This window comes from Anomaloglossus baeobatrachus, chromosome 12, assembly GCF_048569485.1.
Source record: "Anomaloglossus baeobatrachus isolate aAnoBae1 chromosome 12, aAnoBae1.hap1, whole genome shotgun sequence".
Classification (NCBI taxonomy): Eukaryota; Metazoa; Chordata; class Amphibia; order Anura; family Aromobatidae; genus Anomaloglossus; species Anomaloglossus baeobatrachus.
Window position 1 is genome coordinate 20,874,234 of NC_134364.1, and position 25,305 is coordinate 20,899,538.

At 46.3% G+C, this 25,305-nt stretch overlaps 1 protein-coding gene across 1 annotated transcript; it reads left to right on the top strand.

Annotated features, from left to right (window-relative positions):
* Positions 1-249: 249 nt before the first annotated feature.
* On the top strand, positions 250-25,293 carry LOC142257524 (extracellular tyrosine-protein kinase PKDCC-like). Its single transcript, XM_075329668.1, has 7 exons — positions 250-740; positions 15,258-15,380; positions 18,151-18,422; positions 18,669-18,748; positions 18,835-18,936; positions 20,621-20,800; positions 24,302-25,293. Exons 1-7 carry the CDS (start codon positions 252-254, stop codon positions 24,406-24,408), a joined length of 1,353 nt encoding a protein of 450 aa, XP_075185783.1. The 5' UTR covers positions 250-251; the 3' UTR covers positions 24,409-25,293.
* Positions 25,294-25,305: the final 12 nt, after the last annotated feature.

Sequence of the window (25,305 nt, forward strand, 5' to 3'; positions counted from 1 at the left end):
TCCTGCTGCATCTTTTCCGCTGCAGTTCTCACGTATACCCACTAGGTGGCAGCACAGAGCTGACTGTATTCAGGGATCAAAAGTTTGCAGCCTGGGGTCAGGTAAGGGATGAGTTTTATTAGACCCTCCTCAGTGGGTGTCCACAGTCCCATTAACCCACCCCATTAAACCAAACAGGGGCAGGCATTGCTTTCCTAATGAACTCATTTACAGTAAGAGGACAGAGGTGACAAGTTGCCCAGAAGAGCACAATGAAAGCACAAATCATCTTCTCTGCAGCCGGCCTGGCTCTCATAACGTTATATCTGAAGTTCTCGTTCCCAGGAGGATTCTCCTACGAGCCGTTTCTGTATTCCCAACGCAGCCGGGAAATGAGACGGGAAATTACGGAAAGACGTAAGGATTTGGTATTTCTTTATGACATCCTATTGGAACTTAAAGGGACCGGCCAAGAGGAGGCCATGAAATTTATGGAGGTTCCTCAGAGTCTCACCTGTCAGGATCTTGCCCATATTACAGGACTGGATTATATCGGATCAGGTTTTACCAAGGTGGTTGTAAAAGGAACTTTACTGAATGGCAAATCCATCGCCCTCAAGTCCATCCACGGGGAAGGTAGTGACGTGAAGCATTGCGTGGAACAGTATGGGGACCACGCTGGATGCCACCGACTGGCCACATACAAGCTGCAGAAGGAGATTGCTCTGCTGCAGATCCTCCGACACCCGGGGATAATCCAGGTAAATAAGAATTATTTTTATTTCTATAGCGCCAAAATATTCTGCATCACTAATGGCCACATCCAGGGGGCGAATAGGTCATTGCATTACGTATAAAAAATGGGGTTATAGACTGGATAATATCTGCATTGTGATGCTACAAATTATGGGGGATTATTTGCTTTGGTGCAGGGGTCACTGGTTCGTAGACATACAAATTGTTTTATTAGATGACGTGGCTGATCGGTGACCTAATGACGTCGCATCTAAAGGTGAAGGGTCACCAGACAAGAAAACGCCACAAGGAACAAAAAATACTGAACTTTATAAGGATCTTCTTGGAGCCCCAAAATCCTCCTCAAAAACCCTTAGGCTAGGTTCATATTTCCGTCAATTTGTATCAGTCACAATCCGTGGCTCTGGTAAACAACGGAATCCGTTTGGCGGATTCCGTTGTTTCCCATAGACTTGTATGAGTGGCAGATTGCGACTGATGACCTTGCGTTGCATCCGCTGCATGGCAGTCAATCGTTTTTGGACTGACCGCCGGGCGGAAACAACGCAGAATGTAACTTTTTTTGGGTCGTCAAAATTAACGCACCGCACAGGAATCCGCCGCAGTCCGTCAAGCTTGTAATGTTTGACTATGGTGCTGGATTCCGTCGTAATCCGTCTTACGACGGAATACAGCGCTGGATTCCATCATGCTCTACTGAGCATGCCCAACATGTTTGGCACGCCCACTGGGCTGTCCCAAACACAAACGGATCATAACGGATGCACAGCGGATGTAACTGACGCGACGGATCCGTTTTTTCACAGGATTCCTGTGAACGGAATCCTGTGAAATAACACATCCGTTGCGTCAGTTGACATCTAAAAGACGACGGTTCCGTCGCTCAGTCGCAATGACGGACCTGACGGATTTTAAACAACGAAAATGTGAACCTAGCCTTAGAAAACTTCCTATTCTTTTCTCTGGTAAATCCACTCCACTGTTCATTTAGGTTTTTAATGTTTTTGGGGGTTTTTTTTTAATAATATCTATGGGGAAAGAAAAGAGAGGGCATGAAACAGATCCTCATGGAATCTATTCCATAACCAGGCACTGTCCAATCAGGAGGCTGCAAACAAAATAACGAGAAAGAAAAAACTCTTTTGAAAAACTAATAATTCCAAAACATTTCGGAAAAAGAGAAACTGCTCCAAAAAAATAAGTTTCCTAATGCGGCTCCTAGACTCATCGTTTTCAAATGCCTCCAAAAACTTCGTGTGAACAGAACCTTGGCGGTCCCGACTGGATTATAATCTGCATTGTGAAGCCTCTAATTGGGGGAGGGGGACATTATATTGTATTTATTTATTTTTTTTTTGAGGGTAAAGATTAGTGGTTTGTAGAGCCAAAAACAAACTATTGTGCCAAAAAAAGTAAATCTTGGGTAAATATTAAATTGAATTTTTTTATTTACACAAATCTGTTGTAAGGCTATGTGCGCACGTTGCGTCGGAGTACCTGCAGTTTATTCTGCACGTTTTCCTTCCCTTGGTTTTTGACCAAATGGCTTTTGACCATTTTTTAGCGCTAAAAACGCATGCGTTTTTACCGCGTTTTTAGTGCGTTTTTAGCGCTTTTTACCTGCGTTTTCACCTGCGTTTCTGCAGATGCGTTTTTGAGATCAAGACACTGAGAAATAAAGTTGAAATAGTCAAAAAGATTGAAAAAAGAGAAAAAAATTATAAAATTAACTTTTAATAAAATTAAATGGGAAATTATCAATTTAAATGTAATAATAGCGGTTATGCACATTTTAACAGAAAAATAGCTAAAGTTTATTATTTTTTAGCATTTAAATTTTCGGTTATTGTGTGTGTGTAAAGGAACATTAGAACCCATTAATTTTATGCCAGAAAAGCATGCGTTTTTGGAGCCAAAAACGCAGTTGAAAAGCAGGTAAAAAGCATGAAAAACGCAGGAATTGTGATTTTGGTTGCTTTTTGCCATTTCTCATTGACTCCAATGTTAAGGAAACGCTGCAGAAATGGCAAAAACAACTGACATGCTGCTTCTTTTTCAGCATGGTTTTTGACCACAAATATGCAAATTAAACGCTGCTGAACAAAAAGCAAAGTGCAGACAGGATTTCTGCTTTTCCCATAGACTTTGCTGGAAATCAAAAACGCATGCATTTTTGCCCAAAAACGCTGCTGCCAAAAACGCTGCAGAAACGCGGTAAAAAACGCAACGTGCGAACATAGCCTAAATATTTGAATAAATCTAGATACAGATGCTTGACACAATGAATAATAATAATAATCGTTATTTTTATATAGCGCTAACATATTCCGCAGCGCTTTACATAAACGTTATTGGGGCAGAGGTTGGTCACCCAAGTGATGAGATGAGACCCCATTATCATATTCTAGGAGCTCTGCTGTAGACCCCTCTTGATATTACGGATCATTAGAGCGTCCACACATCAAAGCCGCCCCATAAGTAACAGTTGTAAACATGCGAGAAGTAATTAGTGACTCTGTGGTTCACCTCCCTGCTGTCATCTTTATACTCCCCCCATCCCATCCCCCCACTTAGCTCTGGACAGAGGAGGGGGGCTTCAGTGGTGGTCAGAGAGAAATATCAAACTGCAATGTCAATCAGTTTGCCCCAAAGTGTATAGGGTGGGCACCGTATTTATAGTGGTGTAGTCTGCAATGATGTCATAAGACTATATCCATTTCTGGCCAATTTTAGGGGGCACAGTTTGAACAAATTTCCAAAAAAAATTTTTTTTAGCCTGATATTTAAAAAAAAAAAAAAAATCGAAACAGTTTGACTAAGGGCTCGGTTCCACTTGTGTTTTGCACGGACGAGTGCAATTCAATAAAACATCTGACTACTCTTAGGCGGGCTTTGCACACTACGATATCGCAGGTGTGATGTCGGTGGGGTCAAATCGAAAGTGACGCACATCCGGCGTCGCTGTCGACATCGTAGTGTGTAAAGCCTTTTACATACGATTAACAAGCACAAAAGCGTCGTTATCGTATGATCGGTGTAGGGTCCGACATTTTCATAATGCCGCTGCTGCGACGGTACGATGTTGTTCCTCGTTCCAGCAGGCAGCGCACATCGCTGTGTGTGAAGCCGCTGGAGCGAGGAACATCTCCTACCTGCGTCCCGGCCGGCTATGCGGAAGGAAGGTGGTGGGCGGGATGTTTACGCCCCTCCGCTTCTATTGGCTGCCTGCCGTGTGGCGTCACTATGACGCCGCACGACCTGCCCCCCTAGTAAGGAGGCGGATCGCTGACCAGAGTGACGTCGCAGGGCAGGTAAGTGCATGTGAAGCTGCCGCAGCGATAATGTTCGCTACGGCAGCAATCACAAGATATCGTACCTGCGACGAGGGCGGGGACTATCGCTGCAGCGTCGGTAACACATTGTTACCGATGTCGCAGCGTGCAAAGCCCGCCTTACAACTGCAACCTGTGCTTCTCTTCAGGAGACATATTATAAAGTGTATTCCAGATGGTACTATACCCCTCTAAAGTTGTGCAAGTTTTCTGCTGAAAACTCACCACTATGTTGGAGAGGTTGCGGGAAAAATGGATCCTTTATCCACATTTTCTGGGGATGTCCTTTACTTAAACCCTTATGGAAGAAAGTCAGAGACCTCTCAAAGCAATTGACTACAAAAGATATAAATCTTACTCCAGAATTGGTCATTCTTTCCATAGGGTTAGAAGAATATGAGAAAAAGTATAGATACATTGTCTGTCACATTTTCTTAGTTATTAAGAATTTATTAGCAGCCAACTGGAGAGAAGAAAGAATCCCATCTATTTCAGAAGTTACGGACAGGGTTTCAGCTCATAATTTATATGAGTATAATATTGCGTTAAAAGAAAAAAAACTAATAAAGATATAAAATAAGATGGTCTCTTTGATCCCAGAAATACATGCCAAACCTTGTTTTGAATTAGTTCCTTGACATTATCTAAATAATATAAATGTAATATGTTATTTCCGAATGTGTTTATATACTGTGCTAAATGAATATGAGTTTATAATCTTGCTTGACTTTGAAACTTAACGAATTACCTCAACGTCTTCCTCCTTCCCTTTCTCCTCCCCCTTTATAGTCCCTAACTCCTTCCATTCCCACTTCCCCTCCAATACCCCTTCCCATCCACTTTTAGCCTACCCTTTCTTCCCTTCCTCTTCCCCTTCTTTGTTATTTTAACAATATTTTTAAGAATGCATTTTAAATACTTCAATTACCCCCTCCCCTGTTATTGTAAACCCCTTCAAATTTAATAAAGTATACAAAGCCCGCCTTACTCCAGTGCAAACCTATGATTCATTTCATCTGCGATTGATTTCTCAGGCCATATCGGCATGAAAAATAATTCCAGTATGCTGCATTTATCAGCGTGTATCGGCTCACACGCAACCATACAAGTCTATGGGAGCGTGTGAAACATCGCACTGTACTCGCATGCTGCATTTTTGAACGCACGGATTTGGGTCAAAATTTTAGCATCCAAATCGCTGCGTTCAAAAAAGCCACGTGCGCACGGATTATGCACAATCATCATAGATTGTGCAGGGGACACAGGACGCATGATATTACGCAACGTGCGCACGAGCCCTTACATGGGTTGTCACTCAGTTTTCTCAGACTTTGGATAAGGTCTTTCTCATCTGAACACAAGAAGAATTATCTATAAAACTCAATTGAACAACCATTCAGCAAAAAGTCACCTGTTTAATAAAAAATTCAAAATTGAGGGGACTGGAGCCAAAAAAAAAAAATCACAATTGCTGAATCGGCCGCTGTGAGGTAAATCCGGAGATATGACGATAAATCATGACATTCAAGTCATGTCAGGAAGCCCTCTCCTGGTGTCACTACCCCCTTCCCTTGTCACAACTGGTTTAGCAACAAATCCATGGCCATGTCCTGTGATATGGAAATTAGGTGGCTTTAGGACAATGGACACAGGATGACTCCCTGCCGTCACCCTGTAGTAGGAGCTGCTAGCTAGTTAGCAAGGCTATGGAAATAGCCAGACAGAACGACTCCAGTAAAAAATGGTTCATATCTCGCAAGCCATATTTCCGATAAATATGGCAACCATGAAAATGGTGTCTCCGCATGTGGACGATGCCGGCACCCCCTTTTTATGGGAACAGGACATTGGGAAATGCCCCAGGCGTGATATCAGCCAATGGGGAACTGGCAGACAGGTCATGAGTCCCCTCGTTCTGTAGCTAAATTCATAACTGTCACAATGAGAGCATTGGCGTCTGCCTACGACGCTCCCAGGCAAAGTTATAGCCAAAATCCCCTTTGCTGGATAATTCTGATCCATGCAGGGGGAGTGGCAGTGCTTCCCTGTGAGGTCACTAAGGTAGGAGGGGACCTGGATCTGCCCAGGTTGATAACCCTACTTCGGCCATTTTCCAGCGTTCTTCTCGCTGGGGGCACGTGTAGGAAACATCTGTGGGAGTTCCTGGAAACCTGGTCTACAGCGCCCCCCTGTGGCCAGACGCACAAGGTAACTGATTGAATTGCATACCTGTTTGAAAACCATGCTTTGTCTGTAACTGTACTCTGACATAACTGTATATTCTGTAGATTCCCTATTGTATATATTGTAGTTTCTAGTGTGCTTTAGGCGATTAAATTATATAATTAATCTTGGGCTGTTCTGTTATCTCGATCTTGAATCCCACGTCTGTGTGTTCGGCTAATAGTTACCGTGAAGCGGTTGGTGGCAGCGAGTTGTGCCAAGGATTATTGTGGGGAGGCCAGTGAGATTCGGGAAGATATTATATATTCCGCCCGCGGAGGTCGGGGGAATATACACCCTACTCTCACCGGGGACCCTTCCATAATCGGCATAAGTAGTATAGCGGCCTCCTTGCTTATTGTCGGGCAATTCCATAATTGGCCTGACTATAAGAGGGGCGCTAGAGAGCGCGTCACGTGCTCTGTCTGTCGGTCGGGAGGTATAAAGGAGGGGTGACCCCCACTTGTTACCCCCCGATTGTGACGTACTGGTAGCCAGCGCGGGGGATTTCTGAGTGACCCCCCCGGTGGTTTGTGACATATTGGTGGCATAGCGGTGGGATCGAGATAATAGTGTGTGTGAGTGTGAGACCCATACTCCCAGACACTAAAGACTGCCTGCAGCAGCTGTGGCTGCTGGGGTCTTCAGACTAGCTCAACACTAGAGTGTCAGAGTGCAGATACTGTAAGGTGTGTGGAGGCATCAGGTGTCAGTTCTGTGTCAGTGACCAAAGTCTGCAACAATGGCTGATAGCACCAGGAGCAAAGCCAAAGGAATGGCCGATGCTCAGGCCAGAGACGATGAGGAGGTTGTCCACGAGCCCTCCAGGAGCCCGACGCCAGAGAACAGCTCTGCAGAGGACATCGCACAACCTGGGACTGCTGGACAAGATGAGGAGGAGCTCGCCCAAGGTTCCTCAACGAGCCAGATGCCAGCCCTCCGCTCTGCAATGGACAGTGAAGCACCAGGCTCCGCAGCGGGCCGCAGATCACCACGTGCCATTCCACCGAGCCTGGGAGGCTCGGATAGCCTTCTTCAAATGGCTATGGCCCTTCTCCAGGCTGGAGACCGGGATACCTACGAGATACTCATGGCAGAGCGCAGGGCAGAGCGGCAAGCAGCGCGTGAAGAGCGCCAGGCAGAGCGTGACTACCAGCTGCAGCTAGCTCAGCTCCGGCCCTCATCAGCCACACGTGACCTTCAAGACACCAAACTTCCAAAGGTCCGTGTTGAGGACTTCCCAGTGCTGGAGAAGGATGGAGACTTGGACTCTTTCTTGACTGCTTTTGAACGGACTTGCTTGCAGCATCATCTGAACAAGGACCAGTGGGCCAAATACCTGACCCCCCGTTTAAGGGGTAAGGCCCTGGATATCCTTGGGGACTTGCCTGCTGAGGCGGATCAGGGCTACGACACCATCAAGCGGGCCCTGATCCAACAGTACAACCTCACCCCGGAGTCCTACCGCAAGAAGTTCCGGACGCTGCAGAAGGGACCAAAGGACTCCTGGGCTGACCACCGGCGGGCACTTGCCCGAGCTGCCGACCACTGGACCCAAGGCCTGCAGCTTTCCACCGGACCGGAGATCCTGGACTTGTTCATCACGGAGCAACTCTTGTGGAACTGCCCTGAGGATCTCCGCCAGTTCATCCGAGACCAGAAGCCAAAGGGATCCACGGCTACAGCTGCCCTGGCCGATGACTACACCAACAATCGGGCTCCTGAAGCCAGGAGAGCAGCCACCAGCAGCACCTGGAGAGGGGGTAAGATGAACTCTGCGACTGCCCCACCTGCCCCTAGACTGCAGGGGGTGTCCCCCTCAACTCCCCTCTCCAGGCCCGTGGCAGAACCAAGACGGTGCCACCAGTGCAACCTACCTGGACACTTCAAGGCCATGTGCCCTCAGCGTCCCAAGGCCCCGGCTCCGTCCCCGTCCCAAGGGCCGCCCAAGGTGTATTGTGTGGGTGGGGGTGGTGGTAGGTCCCTGGACAGCTTCCAACCTGTCACCGTCGGCCAGTCTGTGACCATAGGACTGCGAGACAGCGCCTCGGAGGTGACTCTGGTGCGGCCTGAGATGGTGTCCCCCCAAGACTTGATCCCTGGAAAAACCCTCGCTGTCTCCGGGATTGGAGGCATTGACCCGGCGCTGCCTGTTGCTGACATTTATGTGGACTGGGGCGCAGGGCGAGGGGTGAGGGAGGTGGGGGTAACTGATCGGATCCCTGCAAACGTGCTACTTGGGACAGATTTGGGGCAAATAACCTCCCAGTTTGGCCCCGCCCCAAAGGCTGAACCTTCAGCCAGTACTGACATGACTCCTGACAATGTTAATGTGTTATCTAGGAATGATGTAAGGGAGGAGGGAGTGAACTCCGATATTTCTGCTTGCACAGACACCATAGACACACACGCAGCTGCAGCTGTGACAGGAGGGGAGGGGGTCAGAGAAAGGTGTGACAATGCCTCTACAAGTAACCAGCCTGTGAGCTGGGATCTGTTGCCCTCTGCAGGGATAAGCAGAGAGCAGGGTGCTGCAGGGGGAGGACCAGTGTGTGGGGTGGGGGCTACCACAGCAAATGTGGGGTCCCCAGAGATTTCACAGCGGGGTTCTGTTGCTGCAGGAGGGGAACAGGCAGGTGAGATTGGGGCCGGTCCAGGAGCGGAAGTGCTCCCAGGTAAGATCTCGGTGCAGGGTTCCCCCACAACCGGGGTGTCAGGAAGCCAGGTAGGTCTGCCTGAACCGGCGACTTGGTCAGGAACGGAGGAGGAGCAGGCACGACCCACGGTCGCAGCGGCTGTGGCCGCTGTCACCCGCAGTGGGAGTGCTGGAAGCCAAGGGGCCTCCCGGAGGTCCGATAGCTCTTCCCCTTCTGACCAAGTGGCAGCCGAGTCAGGTGGAGGCCAGGACACAGGTCCCGGGGTACTGACCGAAGATGTGACAGTCTCGTCGATTCTGGCCACATCTGGTCAGGGGTTTCAGGCAGCGTTAGAAGCTGACGACAGCCTGAAAGCTCTAAAGGAGCAGGCGGCACAGCCTCCCTCGGACTCGGACCCGGAGCGAGTGGTCTGGGACCAAGGACGGCTGTACCGGGCCACGGTCCAGCAGGGTTCACCGGAGGCGTGGCCCAGGGACCGACAGTTGGTGGTACCCTATCCGTTCCGGACGGAGTTGTTGCGGATCGCACATGAGATTCCGATGGCCGGACACCTACGGATCGCTAAGACCAAGGCCAGGTTAAACCAGCATTTCTACTGGCCAAAAATGGGGGCCGATGTGGCTGCCTACTGCCGTTCGTGTGAAACCTGTCAGAGAGTGGGGAAGGCGGGGCCACGCCCCAAAGCCCCACTGGTATCTCTGCCAATCATCGATGAGCCTTTCAGGAGGGTGGCTGTGGATCTGGTCGGCCCGCTGGCCATCCCCAGCAGCTCCGGGAAACGCTTCATACTGACGGTAGTGGACTATGCCACCCGGTACCCAGAAGCAGTGGCCTTGTCGTCCATTCGGGCTGACAAGGTGGCCACCGCATTGCTGGAGATTTTCTCCCGAGTGGGTTTTCCCCAGGAAATGCTCACTGACCGGGGGACCCAATTCATGTCCCAGCTGATGGAGGCCCTCTGTAAGCAGGTCCAGGTGCGACATCTGGTGGCCAGCCCGTACCATCCACAGACTAATGGCCTGTGCGAGCGGTTCAATGGCACCTTAAAGCAGATGCTTAAGATGTTGGTCGACTCCCATGGGCGTGACTGGGAGCGGTATCTCCCACACCTGTTATTTGCTTACCGGGAGGTTCCACAGGCCTCAACAGGATTCTCACCGTTTGAGCTCCTGTACGGGCGACGTGTGCGGGGCCCCCTGGCTCTGGTGAAAGAGGCTTGGGAAGGGGATTTGGCCACCCCTGGAGTGTCGGTTATCGAGTATGTCATGCGCTTCCGGGACAAAATGCAGGCCTTGACGCAACTGGTACACGACAATATGGCTCAAGCCCAGGCCGATCAGAAGCGTTGGTACGACCAGAACGCTTGTGAGAGGACCTACCAAGTGGGTCAAGAGGTGTGGGTACTGGTCCCCGTACCACAGGACAAGCTTCAGGCAGCCTGGGAAGGCCCATACCTCGTGTACCAGCAGCTCAACCCTGTAACGTACCTGGTCACCCTGGACCCTGCCCGTGGAAGGCGGAAGCCCTTCCATGTGAACATGATGAAGGCACATCATGAGCGGGAGGCATGTGCGCTCCCCGTGTGCAACCTGCCCGAGGAGGGAGAAGCGGAAACCCTCTTGGATATGCTAGCCCAGGTTAGGGCAGGCGGATCCATTGAGGATGTGGAGGTTGGCCACCAGCTCTTGGAGGACCAACGGTCCCAGCTGTGGGCCACCCTCCTCCCCTTCCGGGGGTTGTTTACCAACCAGCCCGGAAGGACTGACTTGGCTGTCCATCACGTGGACACTGGGGATCATCCCCCGATCCGGCGTTCAGCATATCGGGTCTCCCTGGAAGTGCAGCAACACATGCGCCAGGAGATTGACGAGATGCTGAAGCTGGGGGTGATCCAGGCATCCAACAGCGCTTGGGCCTCGCCTGTAGTCCTCGTCCCTAAGAAGGACCGAACCACTCGGTTCTGCGTGGACTACAGGGGGCTCAATGCTGTCACGGTCGCCGATGCGTACCCAATGCCACGCATCGATGACCTGCTCGATCAGTTGGCCGGGGCTCAGTACCTGACCATCATGGACCTGAGCCGGGGATATTGGCAGATCCCCCTGACTCGCAAGGCCAGGGAACGCTCTGCCTTTATTACCCCATTTGGACTATACGAGTCCACGGTGATGCCATTCGGGATGAGGAATGCCCCTGCCACTTTCCAGCGGATGGTCAACACCCTGCTCAAGGGACTTGAAGGGTACGCGGCCGCGTACCTAGATGACATTGCCGTCTTCAGTCCCACCTGGGAGGACCACCTAGAGCATCTAGCACAGGTGCTCAGGCGGATCCACCGGGCAGGTTTGACCATCAAGCCGGGAAAGTGTCAGCTGGCCATGAGCGAGGTCCAGTACCTCGGTTACCGGATAGGTGGGAGAACACTGAAGCCCGAGCCTGAGAAAGTGGAAGCCATCGCATCCTGGCCCACCCCCAGGACCAAGAAGCAGGTGATGTCCTTCTTGGGGACCGCTGGGTACTATAGGAGGTTTGTTCCATGCTATAGTAGCCTGGCAAAGCCCTTGACGGACCTCACCAAGAAGAAGCTGCCCTCTGCAGTCGATTGGACAATGGACTGCGAGACAGCCTTCCGGGCCCTAAAGGACGCCCTGTCCAGCCCGCCCGTGCTACAGGCAGCCGACTTCACGCGGCCGTTTGTAGTACAGACCGACGCCAGTGACTTCGGCCTCGGTGCGGTGCTCAGCCAGGTGGACTCTGCGAGCCAAGAGCACCCAGTCTTGTACCTGAGCAGGAAGCTGTTACCAAGGGAAGTTGCCTATTCCACGATGGAGAAGGAGTGCCTGGCCATAGTGTGGGCCCTGCAGCGTCTGCAACCCTATCTATACGGGCGCCACTTCATCGTGGAGACGGACCACAATCCCCTCAGCTGGTTGCACACCGTCTCTGGGACGAATGGGCGATTGTTGCGATGGAGCCTTGCGCTCCAGCAATACAACTTCACCATTCGCCACAAAAGGGGCCGTGACCACGGTAACGCAGACGGGCTGTCCCGACAAGGAGAGGTCGCGGACGGGCGCACGGGGGAACACCGGAGTGTGCTGCCCCCTAGCGCCCTCAAAAGGGGGGAGGTGTGAGGTAAATCCGGAGATATGACGATAAATCATGACATTCAAGTCATGTCAGGAAGCCCTCTCCTGGTGTCACTACCCCCTTCCCTTGTCACAACTGGTTTAGCAACAAATCCATGGCCATGTCCTGTGATATGGAAATTAGGTGGCTTTAGGACAATGGACACAGGATGACTCCCTGCCGTCACCCTGTAGTAGGAGCTGCTAGCTAGTTAGCAAGGCTATGGAAATAGCCAGACAGAACGACTCCAGTAAAAAATGGTTCATATCTCGCAAGCCATATTTCCGATAAATATGGCAACCATAAAAATGGTGTCTCCGCATGTGGACGATGCCGGCACCCCCTTTTTATGGGAACAGGACATTGGGAAATGCCCCAGGCGTGATATCAGCCAATGGGGAACTGGCAGACAGGTCATGAGTCCCCTCGTTCTGTAGCTAAATTCATAACTGTCACAATGAGAGCATTGGCGTCTGCCTACGACGCTCCCAGGCAAAGTTATAGCCAAAATCCCCTTTGCTGGATAATTCTGATCCATGCAGGGGGAGTGGCAGTGCTTCCCTGTGAGGTCACTAAGGTAGGAGGGGACCTGGATCTGCCCAGGTTGATAACCCTACTTCGGCCATTTTCCAGCGTTCTTCTCGCTGGGGGCACGTGTAGGAAACATCTGTGGGAGTTCCTGGAAACCTGGTCTACAGCGCCCCCCTGTGGCCAGACGCACAAGGTAACTGATTGAATTGCATACCTGTTTGAAAACCATGCTTTGTCTGTAACTGTACTCTGACATAACTGTATATTCTGTAGATTCCCTATTGTATATATTGTAGTTTCTAGTGTGCTTTAGGCGATTAAATTATATAATTAATCTTGGGCTGTTCTGTTATCTCGATCTTGAATCCCACGTCTGTGTGTTCGGCTAATAGTTACCGTGAAGCGGTTGGTGGCAGCGAGTTGTGCCAAGGATTATTGTGGGGAGGCCAGTGAGATTCGGGAAGATATTATATATTCCGCCCGCGGAGGTCGGGGGAATATACACCCTACTCTCACCGGGGACCCTTCCATAATCGGCATAAGTAGTATAGCGGCCTCCTTGCTTATTGTCGGGCAATTCCATAATTGGCCTGACTATAAGAGGGGCGCTAGAGAGCGCGTCACGTGCTCTGTCTGTCGGTCGGGAGGTATAAAGGAGGGGTGACCCCCACTTGTTACCCCCCGATTGTGACGTACTGGTAGCCAGCGCGGGGGATTTCTGAGTGACCCCCCCGGTGGTTTGTGACAGCCGCATACATCTGGAAAAGAAAAGCTGTGCCAAAAACAAGCAAACACATAAAATATATTTTAAAAAAGGAGGACATTAAAAAAAGACATTTGGCACAAATAAAATAAACAAAAAAGGTGAAAATATAAAAATGAATCGACTCATTGTGATTGCGCAAAGTGGTGGAGCCTTTCTTGTTCTTCATCAGTGTCAAACTGGGGCGGCAGGGGCCCGCCTGTAACAGTGACTGGGGGGCACTGATCAACCACATGCAATTATTACAGTCACTCATTTACCTCTGCTTCTATATAATATACTGGGCGGTTTGTAAAATGAATGATGATACGCTTCCTTTGTCTGTACATAGTGATATGTGTACTGTGCCAACTACTGATTATGTAGGGAGTTAAGTGACATACTACTGTGGAGGGGCCCACCAGTGAATTCTCCTGCTCTCCAGTGGGCCAGTCCAAGCCTCGCTACAGGATATGGATTCACTGTTATTATATTAATCCAATGTAGATATAAGAGAGGCACCTCAGACCTCATGACTCACAGATGGCACTGGCTCTTTAACACATACTCATTGTTGATAATTTTATTCATTTATATAGCACTATTAATTCCACAGCGCTTTACATACATTGGCAACACTGTCCCCATTGGGGCTCACAATCTAAATTCCCTATCTGTATGTCTTTGGAGCGTGGGAGGAAACCGGAGAACCCGGCGGAAGCCCACGCAAACACGGGGAGAACATACAAACTCCTTGCAGATGGTGTCCTTGTTGGGATTTGAACCCAGGACCCCAGCGCTGCAAGACTGCAGTGCTAACCACTGAGCCACCACAAGACTACAGTACTAACCGCTGAGCCACCTTACAGTGCTAACCACTGAGCCACCGCGCCGCCCGTGATCACTTCTATATACATGCAAATATTACATTCACAAATTTATCTATGATGTACTACTGCAAAGGGGCCCACCAGAGAATTCTCCTGCTCTCCAGTGGGCCAGTCCAAGCCTGGCTATAGATGTGGATTCACTATTATATTAATCCAATGCAGGTATAACAGAGGCACCTCAGACCTCATGACTCACAGATGGCACTGGCTCTTTAACGCATGTACGCATGGTTGAGCACCTCTATATACATGCAAATATTACATTCACAAATTTAGAGGAATGGGTGGGCTGCAATACCAAGACAGGTTATTAAACTTGGGGTTATTTAGTTTGGAAAAACGAAGGCTTAGGGGGGATCTAATCACAATGTATAAATATATGAGGGGACAGTACAGAGACCTTTCCAAAGATCTCTTTACACCGTGGCCTGCGACTGGAACACGGGGGCATCCGCTACGTCTTGAGGAAAGAAGGTTTAATCATAATCACAGACGAGGATTCTTTACTGTACGAGCAGTGAGACTATGGAACTCTCTGCCGCATGATGTTGTAATGAGTGATTCACTACTAACATTTCAGCAGAGCCTGGACGCCTTTCTTGAAAAATATAATATTACCAGTTATGTATATTAGATTTTATGACAGGGTATTGATCCAGGGAACTAGTCTGATTGCCGGATGTGGACGAAGGAAGGACATTTTTTCCCCATTGGAGCTTGTTTGCCACATTGGGGTTTTTTTGCCTTCCTCTGGATCAACATGTTAGGCTACGGGTTGAACTAGATGGACTTAGAGTCTCCCTTCAACCTTAAAAACTATGATACTATGATACCTATGATGTACTACTGCAAAGGGGCCCACCAGTGAATTCTCCTGCTCTCCAGTGGGCCAGTCCAAGCCTGGATACAGATGTGGATTCACTATTATACCTCTAGAGTGACCTTATAGATGGCAGTAGCTCTTTAATGCATGTCCTCATGGTTGCCCACCTCTTTACAGTTCTTTCTCTCTTTGCAGCTACATGGCCAGTGCTATGTTAATAGTGCCCCCTCTGACATCAGGGTCACAGCAATGCTGGAACTTGGATCTCCCCTGGAGATGATTCAGCTCCTGCAAACGCCCTGGGAGGAGAGATTTAAAGTAAGTGAAGGCAAACAATGGTGATTGTTCCAGTGGCCAGGCATGGTAGGTGATATTAACCATCCAAACAGCCCATTGCACCTCTGCCCAATGTAATCTCCCTCCAGCTGTGTGATGGTTAATGAGTCAAGGATTCCCCCAAAGCAAAAGGGATTACCATAGAGGTTTGTGCAAACACCCTGCTAAACGTCATGCAATCCCCCCTCTGCAGGGACACAGGGGGTGGGTGAGCGCCATTTACAATTCACAGCTCAGATCAGTGTTTGTATAAGTGACCCTGTAAACAGGTCAGAGGTCAGGCGGAAGCCATTATACTGTACGATGCAGAGGGCAGAAAGGGAATTTTTATGGCTCCACATTCCTCATATTAACTTATGGAAACCGAAGCGTGAAACTAAGGCTACTTTGACACTTTGTTTGGCAATGTCCCCTTCCCAAGCCCCCATTAGCACCACAAGGAATCCTCCCAATGTACAGTGCTGCTAAACACCAGTGTAAAAAACCCTCAACCGAGAAGCTGCTGTTCACTGACAACAAGCAGAGATCTTTAAAAATGGAGAACGTGGCAGGAAACTTCATATGAGCTTTTTAACCCCTTCGCGAAGCTGCCAGTTTCCGTTTTTGCGTTTCCGTTTTTTTCCTCCCCTTCTTCCCAGAGCCATAACGTTTAATTTTTCTGTCCACATAGAGGTACGAGGGCTTGTTTTTTATGGGGCGAGTTGTACTTTAGGATGGCTCCATTCATTTTACCACATAGTATATTAGAAAATGGGAAAAAAAATGAGTGTCGTGAAATTGTAAATAAAAAAAAAACATAATTCTGACTTTTTTCGGGAATTGTTTTTTCGTCGTAAACTATGTGGTACAAATTACCTGAGAATATGATGCTCCTCATTAATACAATTAAGGCAATACCAGGTAATACCAAACACGTCCAGTTTTTCTCATTTTAGGGGGAAAAAAATTAAGTTTGTAAAACAAAAAAAATAAAATAATAATAATAATAATTGGGGCTTGTCGACATTTTACAAGACTCATAATGTTTTTATTTTTGGGTTTATAGACCTGTGTGAGGGCTTATTTATTGAGGGGTGAGATGATGTTTTTATTGATACCATTTTTGAACAGATGTGACGTTTTGATCTTTTGTTACAGAAGTTTTTGTGGTATTGCAGTGACCCCCTCAAAAAAATCGTAAATTTGGCGATCTTGATTGTTATTTTTTTTACTTACTGATCTGGTTAATTATTTTCTTGATAAATGAAACTTTTCTGAATGCAGCACTACCACATATGTGTATTTTTTAAAAAAAAATGTATTAGCTTTATTTTCATTGGGGGGCAAAAGGGAGGTGGTTTGAACTTTTATGTTTTGCTTTGTTTTTTCTTTTGTGTTGTTTTTTTTCCTGACTTTTCACAGTATTTGTTAGTCCCCTTAGGGGACTATAACCTGCGATCATCTGATCACTTGTGCTATATAATATAGTCAAAATATATGCGCCCCCGTGTCGGCGACTGTTAAATGCCGCTGTCACCATTCACTTTATCATATAATGAAAAATACGAAGTGTGGGGGAAAAAAAAAACACAATGTCCTCCACAGTGATTTGGGTTTCGTTTTTAAGGTGTTCATTATGTGGTTAAAAGGACGTTTCCTTGTTTTCCACAGGGCAAATTTGTATAGTTTTTTTTTTTAATATGTTTTTGAGGGTTTTTTTCTATCTCAAACTTTGTAAGGAATAACTGGGTTTTTTTTCTTGTTATTTTCCGAAACCCGTAATTTTTACATTTTCAGTTGGAGGGCTTTTTTGTGTTAATTTGCAATATTGGTATCATTATATACCGTATATACAGTATATATATACATATATATATATTTTATATGTATAATTGCTTTTGATTGCATTTCGTGGAGAAAGTGTGGTGTTCGAAAAACAGCAATTCTGACAAGTGAATATACTTTTTTTATTACATTCACTTTCTGGGATTTTTTTTTATTTTCTGGTTTTTTTTTACTCTGTTTTTTTATGCTTGTGACACTTCTATTTTGATCCCCTATGCAATAAAATGGCTCGTGTTCATTGGAGTTCTAACATGGCAAACATGAGGGTCTTCAGCAGTCCCCCAACTGTTATGGCAACCAACTGGTACACAGCGATCGCGCAATGCAAGAGTTTAATGGCTGTTAAAAGTGACTGTCGCCATTTTCAACGCCACTCAAGCAAAATGAGGTGATTTGATAAAAGCTCATGGGTGATGTACGTTTCCAGATGCTGAAAATGCAGCGTTTCCGCACACAGTAACATGGCCTAACGGATACGTCAACCAAACATTTGGAAAGTGTGGTGCGGAAAACCATTTAGGATTTACCATAACAACATAGTGAAAGTGAAAGATAGATGCTGTGATTGGTCAGGAGGAATGGGAACTTTATATTTATATATATCTTGGTCAGCCATTTATTAACTCTCTGTCCATTGAAATAACATGTATGCACAGCCGAGCTGAACATGCATAAGTGTGAGGGAAATGAAAGGCCTGTGCTACAAGAAACCATGGAGATTTCTATATCTCTGTGAGATGTTGTTCTTAGCAGCCAATCACATTCCAGCTTTCATTTAAAAAACGGCCTCTGGAAAATAAGAGCTGGAAGATGATTGGTTGCTATGGCCAGCTGCCCCTCTTCTCCTTAGTAACGCTTCTCCTCTCCAGCCCTTCTTATTCATCAACGCCATGATAGTTTTACTCTTATTTTGATTGTTTTTGAACAGGTCTGTTGGGAATTGGTGCAGTTGCTACATTATTTGGCAAATTCCCCCATGGGTTCCATCGTCCTCCTGGATTTCCAGCCCAGACAGTTTGTCTTGGTGGATGGAAGCCTGAAAGTGACTGACATGGACGATGCCAGCAGCACGGAGCCGGCGTGTAGACAGGATGCAGACTGCGCTCTCACCTTCCCTGCCAAGACGTTTACCATGAGCTGCGCAGAGACGGGGAGATGCATGAGGTCCAACGAGAAGAGGAACCTCTATAATGCATATAGGTATAATGTTGACCCCCAAATGAACCATCTCACGGGCAACGAATAGCAAACAAAACTCTAAATTCTGTAAGAACCGCTCCTGTACAGGGTGACACCGCTCTAAATTCAGTAATAAACTCTCCTGTAGACGGTGACACCGCTTGGCGGGGGCACTTTTCACAAGACTGTTTCGGCAGGGTTTATGTGCGTTTGCATATTTGGGAGTTATTCATTATTTATGGGTAACAGTGATTTTCTGTATTGCAGATTTTTCTTCACTTACCTGTTACCTCACGCCGCTCCTCCTGTCTTGCAGCCGCTGCTGGAAGACATCATGAATATGACAGGTGTTGTCATCTCCTCCGTAGGTGCAGGGTGGGCTACAGATTTTTTACAGGTTTTTTTACAGGCTCTGACACTGTTTTCGTTGCAGGGGATTTACACGTTGGCATAAATGAGACCCTGGAGGCTTTTGAAGACGTGTTAAACATGTACAAGTCGGGGATGATTCAAAGCCAAGAGCATCAATTACATAGTAAGTTACGTCTACACTACCTTACTAGAAAGATGGCGCAGTTCTGGCAAAAAATGTAGCATGTGTCACCTATTAGTAGTGCCAACCATAGTGGCCACATGCCTCATCATTAGTGACTGTTACATCCCCTGTCTGCCACATGCTCCTTCAATAGTGTCTTTCACATGCCCCATTGACATTGTCCACCACATGCCCCAGCTGTAGTGTCCTCTATTTGTGTCCTCCACGTTTAACATCATTTGTGTCCTCCACATGCCCCATCATCAGTGTCCTCCACATGCCCCACCACTTGTGTCGTCCACATGCTTCATCATTAGTGTCCTCCACATGCCACATCATTAGTGTCCTCCACATGCCCCATCATTAGTGTACTTCATATGCTCCATTTGTAGTGTCTGCAGCATTAATAGTGTCCAACAAACATATCCAATCAATGGCGTCCTCCACATATCCAATCAATGGCGTCCTCCTCATTTTTCCCATCAATAACGTCCTTCACATGTTCCATCAATAGCATCCTCTACTTGTCCCATCAATAACGTCCTTCCGATGTCCCATCAATAGCATCCTCCACAAATCTCATCAATTGCGTCCTCCACATGTCCCATCAATAGCATCCTCCACATGTCCCATCAATAGCATCCTCCACATGTCCCATCAGTACCGTCCTCCACATGTCCCATCTATAGCATCCTCCTCAAATCTCATCAATAGCGTCCTCCACATGTCCCATCAATAGCGTCCTCCACATGTCCCATCAGTAGCGTCTTCCACATGTCCCATCAGTAGCGTCCTCCACATGTCCCATCAGTAGCGTCCTCCACATGTCCCATCAGTAGCGTCCTCCACATGTCCCATCAGTAGCGTCCTCCACATGTCCCATCAATAGCATCCTCCACATGTCCCATCAATACCGTCCTCCACATGTCCCATCTATAGCATCCTCCTCAAATCTCATCAATAGCATCCTCCACATGTCCCATCAATAGCGTCCTCCATATGTCCCATCAGTAGCGTCCTCCACATGTCCCATCAGTAGCGTCCTCCACATGTCCCATCAGTAGCGTCCTCCACATGTCCCATCAGTAGCATCCTCCACATATCCCATCAGTAGCGTCCTAGACATGTCCCATCAGTAGCATTCTCCACTTGTCCCATCAGTAGTGTCCTCCACATGTCCCATCAGTAGCGTCCTCCACTTGTCCCATCAGAAGTGTCCTCCACATGTCCCATCAGTAGCGTCCTCCACATGTCCCATCAGTAGCGTCCTCCACTTGTCCCATCAGTAGCATCCTCCATATGTCCCATCAGTAGCATCCCCCACATGTCCCATCAGTAGCGTCCTCCACATGTCCCATCAGTAGCGTCCTCCACTTGTCCCATCAGTAGTGTCCTCCACATGTCCCATTAGTATGCATCATTCCATCTACTGTACTATTTGACCTGGTGAGCATACATTCACCCTATTGCGTGTTTACACTAAGTTATCAAATGTTAATATGTTGACTGTGCACCGCAGAAACCAAATACTGAAGAACTCCAAGACTGTTCCACCCTACATCAACACTTTGGGTCTTCTATTGATTTTCACATATGTATGATATTAGATACACTAGTTATGTTTGCCAAAACCAAACCCAGTCCTCCATACATGACCCTAATCCTCTTTGGCTCTGTTTTCCAGACTACACCGAGCGGAGAGGATTTCGCATGAATGCTACAGACGGAGATTTCAGATGCTGGCCATCCTATAATCACCAGGGATGTCTGCTATCCGTGCACAGTGTGGCAGAGGCTGCCGAATTTTGCGACAGTCGTCCACTGTGTCAAAACTTTGTCGTTAGTCAGCAGAAGACATGGACTGGTATGTAGCCGGGGACTGGTATTTTCTTCCGTCATATAGTGTACTGTCATAGTGTACAAATAACCATACAGTCCATAATTGTAAGTTCCATACAGTTCAACGCCCATATAACAGGGACATACTGTGACCTAAAAATATTGCCATACACTCGTCTAATACCGAGACACCACCAAATACTGCTAAAATAATAGTTTTGCCTTACAATGCTTAGGTAAATAGCACACTTAAATAATACTGCCATACAGTGACCAAATAACAACACCATAGATATAGTAATCTAATAGAAGTGGAGTGACATTTAATATGTAAACAACACTGCCATACAGTGACCAAATAACTGCTTCATACATAAAGTAATTAATAATTATGCTATAAAATATATAAATAATACTGCTATACAGCTAACAAATAGCTTCATACATTAAGATAATGTTAATTTGTGTAACGTTTAAATCTAACCGTCATGTAGTGCCCAAGTAACAGCTTCACAAATAATGACACTAATAATAATGCTATATAATGTATAAATAATTCCGTCATACAGTGGCCAAATAACAGATAACAGGTCCGTGCATAAAGTAATCTAATAACATTGCAATATATTGTATAAATAATATGATAATACAGTGACTAACCGCTTAATACATAAAGTAATGTAATAATAAAGCGATATAATGTATAAATTACACCATCATACAGTGACCAAATAACCGGTCCCAGCAAAAAGTGATTGAATACAACTGCCATATAATAAATAACACCATCATATAGTGATCAAATAAGTGCCATATAATATATAAATAATACCATCATACAGTGGCCAAATAACAGGTCCCTGCATAAAGTATTTGAATGTAAGTGCAATATAATATATAAATCATCAAATAAGTGCCATAGTATGTGTATATATATATAAAATACCATCATACAGTGACAAAATAACAGGTACCTGCATGAAGTAATTGAGTATAACTGTCAAAGTGATCATATAAGTGCCATATAATATGTAAATAACAGCATCATACAGTGACCAAATAAGTGCTATGTAATATATAAATAATACCGTCATACGGTGGCCAAATAACAGGTCCACATGCATAAAGTCATTTAATATAAATGCATTGTGCATTAAAATATATACCATATATATACATATATACCTTCATATAGTGATCAAATAAGTGCCATATAATATATAAATAACATCATCATACAGTGACCAAATAAGTGCTATGTAATATATAAATAATACTGTCATACGGTGACCAAATAGCTTCATACCTAAAATAATCTAATAATAAAGCTGTAAAATGTATAAATAATATCGTCATAAAGTGACCCATAACTGGTCCATGCATAAAGTAATCAATAACAATGTCCTATAATGTTTAAATAATATCGCCGTACAATTGCCAAATAATAATTTCATAATTATTCTCATGACACAACAATATAATGTATAAATAGTACCGCCATTTAATGGCCAAAGAAAAGCTCAGTGCATAAAGTACTGTAGTAACCGTTCTATACAATGTATAAATAATACCGCTATACACCTAAGATTAAGATTGATTTTAACGCCACACATTTACCGTTGGGTTTCACCCCTAATCCATGTATGACATGCACTCCTCCTCCTCTCCTCTATATTTTAGCTCTATTTCACCCTCAATTTCCCTTTTAATCCAATTTCCTGTTATTTTCCGATAGTCCTTCACTTTACGAGGTCTCGGCGCTGAGTTACTGATCATTTCATTGTAGCGGCGTTTCCCAGCATGTCGCTGCTCTTTAGATCCCTATCACAGCAGTTATCCTGGTAATTATATTTGGGGTGTGCGATGGCTCGTGCAGATACGTGGATCCTGGCAGTGGGACGCTTTGATTATATTACGGAGGCTTTTATTACTTGCCAGCACATAATGTGCCACAGGGCTCATGGTGTTGACAATATCTCAGAACTCTTTGTACACACTTTTAATTTTTGGAAAAGTGCTCAGCAGAGAAATTCTGCAATACATTACATACGCCCCGTGTCCCCATGTGAGGGTTACGTGCACGAATATGCTGTGATTGGGATCTCGGCTCAGGGCCAGGCTGTTTGTGTTTGGAATACCACGGTTTAGGGACATTTGGAGCCTCTGTTCCTGTCCTAAGGAGCTTTAGCAATCCCATGGGGAAGTCTTCCAAGCAGCAGGTGTGTGTGTGTGTGTGTGTGTGTGCGTGTGTGTGTGTGCGTGTGTGTGCGTGTGTGTGCGTGTGTATGCGTGTGTGTGCGTGTGTGTGTGTGTGTGTGGGGGGGGGGGTGTTTCTCCACTTTTTAAATGTCTTCCATTTTTTTTCCTATTAATATTTTGGGGGTTTTCGAATGTTTATAGTGTTTAATTTTCCTGCAGGACCCCCAGCAGGAGGCATGAAGAATTGCTTTGTGACCATATGACCGGCCATGTAAAGCATGGGCGATCCTGGGTCCTCCAGAAAGATACAGTATACCAGACTTTAGTAAACAATAAATCATAAATGAGCATCTTGCCTTCGGCACCCCCTCTTTTAACTTCTACTTCACCTCAATGAACCCTTTAATTCCACTTATAGGAGACCTGTTCCTTTGTCACATACGGGCTTGGGGAAGGTGCGGTGCACGGTGAAGACACACAGCAAACAGGGGGTTCACCACAAAAAAACAAGGGGTACTCCGGGGACATTTTAACAACGGTGAGCTCTGGAGCTAGGAAGGGGGATGATGGGACATTACCTGTACTCACCTGCAGCTGAACCCTGCATTCCTAGCAAGCCCTATACAGGTTCTGCACCTGTTGCCGATCAGGATACCTGAAACCTTAGAAAGCCCTAAGATATCCCTGGCTAGTGAGCTAGCAGGTGAGGATCGCTAGTCTCACACTGCACTAAAACAACATGAAGGGAAAGCACAACAGACAGGGGAGACAACAAAGGATAAGGTCCAACTTCACTGCTTCTGTCAGACACCAGGACTGCAGCCTACACCGCTTCCAACAACAGAGGGCTCCAGCAGCTCCTTCCACCTCCAGGCCTAGCTTACAGAATGGATTTAGAATAACTGGCACCCTCTACTGTGAGATGTGACTATATAAAGGGAGAGGGAGTTGTCAGCACTCAGAAGCACCAGAGACCAGGTATCTGAAGCTGCTGGAAAGGAAAACTGCCATTAACCCTAGAAGCACCAACAGAAAGGAAAATGCGTTTAATATGAGGAGTCACAGACGGTAAAGAGAAATTCTGGCCCAGATCCTGTCACAAGTCTCTAAATGCAAAGAGACGGACTTCACATCCTTGCCATTCATATGTAATGTTGTTTACCTGGTGTAAATGTGGCTGTTTTATGGAGAGGTCATGTCCTAAAGAGAGAGCCCACCTTCTTGGTTAATAGATGGGGCTCCCTAATCCGGCACCCTCTTACTAATAGGTAGGTAATTTGTTTACCGATTTTGACACCCCCTTTAATGTTGCCACCTTTCCCCACAGGCCGCTATCTTACTGCTTTCACCAAGAATGCCCTCCAGCTCGTACCAGATGAGGAGTACAGCGTCTACGTGAAGCGATGGGGTCACAGCGACATGCAGGAGGGATGAGGCAGAGCGCCACACCTCATCACCGCTGCTGCAGCCCATGTTATATCCAGAGCTGTAATTGAAGCTCCTGGGACCCAACACAAAATCTGTAACCTGTCCCCTCACTGACCACAAGCTATTCATATGGGGCAGAAAGGCTTTGAGCCCACTCAGGTACCGGCGGCTCAGGTGCAGCTGATATCTCTGCAGCCCCCATATCTACACATCTGTGGAGCGCTGATATCACAAATGAGATGGAACAGAAGCAGCTCAGACAATGACCTCTAATCAGTGAGGATGAGGAAGACTTCAGGCAACTTGGAATACTAGACCGATAAAGGTTACTTCTTGTTTTCGGAAGAGCGACCATTAGTGTTCATAGGCTAAAATTACTGCTAGTATAGAAGTTACATTCTTCTACATATAGTATTATAGCAGTTCTACTCTTGTACATAGAGCAGTATTATATAATAGTTATATTTTTGAATATAGAAGCAGTATTATAGTAGTTATATTCTTGTACATAGGAGCAGTATTATAGTAATTATATTCTTGTACATAGGGGCAGTATTATAGTAGTTATATTCTTGTACATAGGGGCAGTATTATAGTAGTTATATTCTTGTACATAGGGGCAATATTATAGTAATTATATTCTTGTACATAGGGGCAGTATTATAGTAGTTATATTATTGTACATAGGGGGCAGTATTATAGTAATTATATTCTTGTACATAGGGGCAGTATTATAGTAGTTATATTCTTGTACATAAGATCAGTATTATAGTAGTTATATTCTTGTACATAGGGAGCAGTATTATAGTAGTTATATTCTTATACATACGGGCAATATTATGTAGTTATATTCTTGTACATTGGGACAGTATTATAGCAGTTATATTTTTGTACATAGGGGCA

What these genes read in the sequence shown, in the direction of transcription:
- LOC142257524 (XM_075329668.1), top strand. Translation starts at nt 252, where the DNA reads ATGAAAGCACAAATCATCTTCTCTGCAGCCGGCCTGGCTCTCATAACG. An exon ending in GACACCCGGGGATAATCCAG is followed by an intron (nt 741 to 15,257) that starts GTAAATAAGAAT and finishes CTCTCTTTGCAG; the next exon opens with CTACATGGCCAGTGCTATGT. An exon ending in CCTGGGAGGAGAGATTTAAA is followed by an intron (nt 15,381 to 18,150) that starts GTAAGTGAAGGC and finishes GTTTTTGAACAG; the next exon opens with GTCTGTTGGGAATTGGTGCA.